This window comes from Trachymyrmex septentrionalis, unplaced genomic scaffold (assembly GCF_001594115.1).
Source record: "Trachymyrmex septentrionalis isolate Tsep2-gDNA-1 unplaced genomic scaffold, Tsep1.0 scaffold94, whole genome shotgun sequence".
Classification (NCBI taxonomy): domain Eukaryota; kingdom Metazoa; phylum Arthropoda; class Insecta; order Hymenoptera; family Formicidae; genus Trachymyrmex; species Trachymyrmex septentrionalis.
In genome coordinates, this window is record NW_017306130.1 from 67,284 (window position 1) to 73,537 (window position 6,254).

General features: G+C 31.0%; 1 protein-coding gene across 10 annotated transcripts in view; it reads right to left on the reverse strand.

Annotated features, from left to right (window-relative positions):
• The window catches only part of LOC108756091 (mitogen-activated protein kinase kinase kinase 13), a 27,412-nt gene that overhangs the window by 14,615 nt on the left and 6,543 nt on the right, over window positions 1–6,254 (reverse strand). For 5 of the 10 annotated variants that reach the window (XM_018499659.1, XM_018499665.1, XM_018499658.1 and 2 more), the window contains exon 1: window positions 1,739–1,945. In XM_018499659.1, coding sequence (XP_018355161.1) covers window positions 1,739–1,911 — 173 coding nt within the window. In that variant the 5' untranslated portion in view covers window positions 1,912–1,945. Of the gene's footprint in view, window positions 1–1,435; window positions 1,946–2,798; window positions 2,966–6,254 lie in introns of those variants that run through there. The other 5 variants (XM_018499667.1, XM_018499666.1, XM_018499660.1 and 2 more) reach the window with 3 other exon arrangements.

Genomic DNA, 6,254 nt, shown 5'->3' on the forward strand with positions numbered 1-6,254 from the left:
TATATATATATATAAATAACGTTATTTGTGCAAGCAATGCATCTATATAATTATAACTCTACGGAAAATAATTAAGACGTTATAGAAAGTTGGCTAAGCATGCATCAATTTTTATAAAAGAAAGCATCTTAATATTTATTGTTTACTTTACTGCGCTGAAATATTTCAGATAACCATCGATATACCCGCGACGCAAATTCAAAAGACCTTTTTTTTGAATCTTTTTTTTACAAATGTCTGAGAAATATCTCCTGATATACAATATTCACATTCTTTTGACATTCATGTAGTAACAACGCAGCATACTAGTCTAAAATTTCATGTCTCGACGATCGGGAGAAAGTGGAGTCACTGACCAGAAAATTTCGCGAAATGTCAAATTCTAATTTTAATGAAACTTTGTATACTTGTCTTATATAAATAAATGAATTTAGAAAACAGCAGTAGAGGTAAATAAACGTAAAAGGTGAAATTACCTTCTATGTAAAGTAGTTTTCAATTTTTTTCGTTATATCTCTAAAAACTATTATATTTAAGATATCAAAAATGTCTAATACAAATGTTTTATAACAAAATCATATTTATTTCTTCTACGTAAACAATATAAATAAAAATTAACTTTTTAAAATTTATATTTTCAAAATTATTTTTTAAAAAAGTTATTGACGTAAATAAATAGAAATAAGAATAATAATTACGACAACAAATGTTCACATAGAACATTTTTTTAATATCTTGAATTGTTTTTAAGATACAATGGAAACGCTAAAAATTGCTTTACATTTATATGTGGGATGATTTCATTAAAATCATTTATTTGCCGCTACTGCTATTTTTTAAATTCATCTATTTATATAACCTATAAGTACACGGTTTCATTAAAACCAGAACTTGACTTGAACACTTTGCACAAGTTCCCTTGTGACTCTTGTAAGATGCACGAGGAAGTAAACACATCGCTTCTACTGAAATCTTATTATTTTCGTAAGATTTATGCGAAGAACATGACGAATTTAGAATGGCATACTACTTAAGATTTACAACGGCGAGATCATTGATATACCGGTCGATATATTTTGTAGATACAGAAAAGTTTGATTATCTTTCTTAACGTCACTTTAACGACATTTTATCATTTGTTACAGTATCTCTCAGCAAGAGCGACGTCAGTGAGTGAAGTACCTACAACGACGAAGCTGACGCAGGTCGGTGCGGAATGCCTAGTTCGTCTCAGCGAGCAGCCGATAATGAATAACGCCGCGTCGCATCGGAGATGACGCAAGAGAAAACGCATAAGTACTCAGTGTTGTTGATAAGTACTCGGAGTCGCTATCGCAAGCGCATTCCAAAGATCCGGGCAACTTTCCGCGGAATACGCGTTATCGCGTTACAAAGACCCGGAGCGACTCTTCCGTGGGATTTGTCTCGGTCTCACCTCTTCGTCGCAGCGCTGGCCACATCGCCGGATACTACCGCAACGGCGACGGCGGAGGTGTCGCCGGCGGCAGCGTCACCGTTCTGCGTCGCTGGCTTCTTGAGGAAGAACCGGGCGAGGACCATCCCGTCGCGTACAGCATATGGACGTGCAATGGGAGCACTACTTCACCGCGAACGGCAATGTGGCCGATGAGAAACGAGTCGTCGTCACGTCACGTCACCGCTATCGACCACCGATCGTTTCGGATCCGTGAGGGACGCACGCACGCACGCACGCACGTAAGAAATGTATCCCACTTACTGACGAACGTGTGGAACAGCAGAACGTGTGGAGATCGCAGAGACTATGGAGAGGCGCAGGAGTAGAGGACCAAGAAAGCCACCTTTGTCTCGCCTCTTTATTTCTCTCTCTCTCTCTCTCTCTCTCTCTCTCTCTCTTTCCTCTCTCTCTCTCACCTTATCTGTTCGCCACATGCTATCAACAGCGCTCGCTCACGACGCAATGCGACGCGCGTTATTTCGAATTCACAAATGCATAGTACAAGATATCTATTAACATTCACATCCTTTGGATACCGATAATAGTTGTAACACTTCTTTTACTTGTAATTTATTTCTTTTAATAAAAATATAAAAAAAAAATGTATGATGCAAGAACATGGAAATATGGCTAATATTGACTAATGCTTGACCGATATGAGACGTTGATATGAGATGTTAATTGCCAACGTTGAAATATCTTCGTATCAGATATTGAATAGTATAATAATTATTGATGAAATAAAACTGATAATAGAGTCAATTAAGTACTAAGTAATAAATAATTGTAATCTTTTTCGCATAACATGCTATTTTGAATATGTACGGGGAAGAGAGAAACAAAGAAGCGATAAAGATAAAAGTTTCACTTCTAACATATGCAATGATTAAAGTACCGATAGGTAAAAATTTAAATTTTAACTGTTTATCATTACTATATTAAACGCAGCTATAGAGGAGTATTTGATAATACAATATCTGATAATAAATTTAATGCAAATTTCTAGAAATATAAATATATAGAACGTTATTTGCAAAATTTTCTGTTCTTTTTGTGAAATATTCTCGATTACGTCCATAAACACAAATTGCTATGAAAATGACCAAAAAAGCTCCTTTCAACTCCTCCTCCCCACCCCCCCCCTCTCTCTTTTTCTCTCACTTTCACTCATTCAGTCACTACCTACCTTTCTTTTATTTTTACATCTTTGTTTTTTGTTTAATTTCTCATATTATTTCTAAATTGTTACTAAATCATTGTGTTGCAGCACATCACAATGTAATCTTATCGATAATGAACAGAAATAATAGCCTAAAATTACCTGTTAGTAAATATATGAGTCTCTGGATGGGGAGACGATAAGACCACTCTGTTGACGTCCGCGGACGTTTCCGTTTCCTCAGTTTCCAGGTTATACATTTCGGGTTGGGCCAGGGTCTCGGTCTCAGCAGGGGTGCGCATTCTCGCCTAAATGTCCGATTGACAGATCTGAAATAAAGTACTCCAATTTTGTTATCCTTAATCATTACCTTTAACGAATTTGCATAAATCACATTTTATAATAATAATGTAAGAAAATAATATAAGAAAATAAGCAAAAGGTAATGTTAAATAAAGAAAACGTAATATTAAATGGATAAAATAACACGTTTTCATTTTTGAATAATTAATCGTTATTTATAATTTGAAGGTAATTACACTGAGAAAGAAACACTAAATTTTAATAAATATTTATTTAAATAGTATCAACTACAATTACAGTAAATAAATATTTACTCAATAAGAAAATGATAGTTAAGGCAAATTAATGGTTTTCGTATCAAATTACAATATCTTTATATTTAATAAACACAAATTTAATTAATACTATTCAAACAAATAATTTATTAAAATTTAATACATTTTTTTCAGTGTAACTTGATCAATGAAATTGAAATTGATTTACAAAAAGATGATCTTACATATTTCTATCACAGATTATTCACGACTTTGAGAAACAAATGATTACATTCCACTACAGACTGACACAATAAAATAATCATTATCAAATACGATTAAATACAAGATCAGCCACTTTGAATTTTAAATTTAATTTTATTTATACAAAAATTTTAATTTTTATGTATCACATTATAATATGAAATTAATTAAAGATTTAATTTTATTCCGATAATACCCATTATTTTATCCAATACTTGATATATTAAAAAATATCTGCGCGTGATTGCCTGTTACCACGTTGGAATGGACAAAAACGAAAAGAGAGGAATGAGAAATCATCTTTGGCGTAATATCTAATGTGGAGAGGCAGCCGGATTTAATGGAATGCCGATCTAGTAAGAGGTGTGGTATTTGCCCGTCCACACACACATGGTGCATACCAAACCTTAGCACTCATTTTATTTCATTTTATATACGGATTTTTAAGCCTTGAGTCTATCCATTATCTATGCAGATAATTTACACGACTATTAAGCTACTTTCGAAATAATGGAAAATTTTGTGAGACTAAACCAAAGAAAATATGTGAATACAAGTAAAAAAGTCAAAAAGTATACAAAGTTATTGTCAAATAAACAAGGTTGTCAAATAAAGGATCCGGCACTAATTATATAGAAAATTAATCCCGGTGAGTTAATTTTCTATATAATACACGTAATATGTTTTTATAACGTGATGATAAGAAAAATTATCATAGATATAAAGTTTAATAATAGTTTTTGAATAGTGATATGCTCTGTAAATATAAAGTGTTTCACATCTTTAATACACCAATCAAAAACTATTTATTATTAAGCCTTATATCTTATCATATATTTACACTACGTTATAAGTTACATATGAAAACTAACTCATTTCACTAAGATCAAATTTTTCATGATTTCTGCAGAATTCTTTATGAAATATATTGTAGTTTTCTTCTAATGAAATTCGAATAAAAGATTCATACCGTTTAACAGTTTATGTTTGACCATTCCAAAGTATAAAAACGCTCGAGGTTCAAATTATAATAGAAATTAATGATCGAACATCAGCTTCCAATGTTCGAAGATTCAATAACTCGTTTAATTTAGGGAACTTCTTAGGAAACAAAGTTTTACATTAATTATTTAGTTTATTTAGTTTTCTTAATTATTTATTTAAATTAATTAATTACAAATAAAGACGGCATTTATTCGTTCTTCGAATTGATTAAAAGATCGATCTAAAAAGATCTCTTTGAAGTTCTTGCAGATTTAAAATATAAGTAATCGATAAACAGGAAGGTGAATTGTATACGTAATATTCCACACATCCCTTGTACAAAAGATAAAAAAAGAAACCAAGAACTCTTCCAGAATGAGTCACGCCATAGGTGCGCCCGCAATTAATCCTGTGCACCTGGATCGAAGTTTTACCAAGATCCAAGTTACTCAAACCTGACAACCCCTGAAAACATTGTTGATTCTAGCATGCACACGCGAATATTCATTGTCAATATCACCCTCAGTAAATAAAAAATTCGTTTATTCTTTCTAAATTACTTGGTTGTTAGTGTTGTTACATTATCCGTTTAATAATTTCGTCTTGTATTAAGTTTTTTAAATATACTTAAATTTGTTTTTCAAGAGCGTTAATAGTAAATGTTGTGCACACGTGAGTGCGTACGTATAATAAATATAATTTATTTCATAGAGAGAGAGAGAAAGAGAGAGAGAGAGAGAGAGAGAGAGAGAGAGAGAGAGATGTTAGTGATCCTTCAGAATGTAATAAAATATTATAACGTATATTATTTGGATAGTGTACAATAATAGTAAATATATAAAAATTAAAATTTGTAGACATATTTCAATTTGCTCACATGACATTTATCTATTAATTAAGACGCAAATATACGAATACTTTATATATAAATAAAAATATTAAATAAAGATTTCATGAAATATTTAAGATGAAGGAAAATTTTTAAAACTGCGTGAAAAATACTATTACTGTTAAGTATTCCAAAAAAATAAACAATCTAGTTATACTTTGAAGGCTTGTCAATTTGTTTAAAAAAAAATGAATTTTAATGTCAGAGGTGTACGCCCTCTGTTCTAATTCTATGCACCCTGTATATACGTAAATTGCGACCTCAATCAGATATAACTCACATACAGCCATCTGACAGAAATAGCGAATATATAATGGCATCACATATGTTAGTTTACATACTCTACATGACTTTGTCTACAATATATTTATATCGTATAATACTTTTTAACAAAAGCAGAAAAATTCAAAAATGTCTCAGTTTACTTTTCCTGTTTGTATAAATTTTATATTTTAATAATAATTACAAGATAGTATCATGTTAATTTTTACCGCTCAGGTAACGAAGATGTTAAGTTGTTTAAAAAATCAGAATGTTTACTGAAATTTTGTAAAGAAATTTCCTGAAAATTCCCAGATTTTCCAGATATTTATGTTCAAAATTCCAAGATTAGAGAATTTATTAATCCAACTTTGAAAAGTGATCGATTTAATTAATAGTAAAATTTGAAGTATATGAAAAAGTAGTTTGTTTCAGTAATGTGTTCAGTATAGAAGGCGATATTACATAATATAGTGAAAACAATTGTTTTACGAGTTAAAAAAATTCATATTATTCCATTTAAAAAAATGAAATTGACCTTAAAATGTCCCTAACGCTTCCATAAATTAATTGTATCCATTATGATGCCCCTCTTTGTTCATATATCTTCAAATTTCACTAACATCGATCACTTTATGAATCATCCTATATATATATATATAT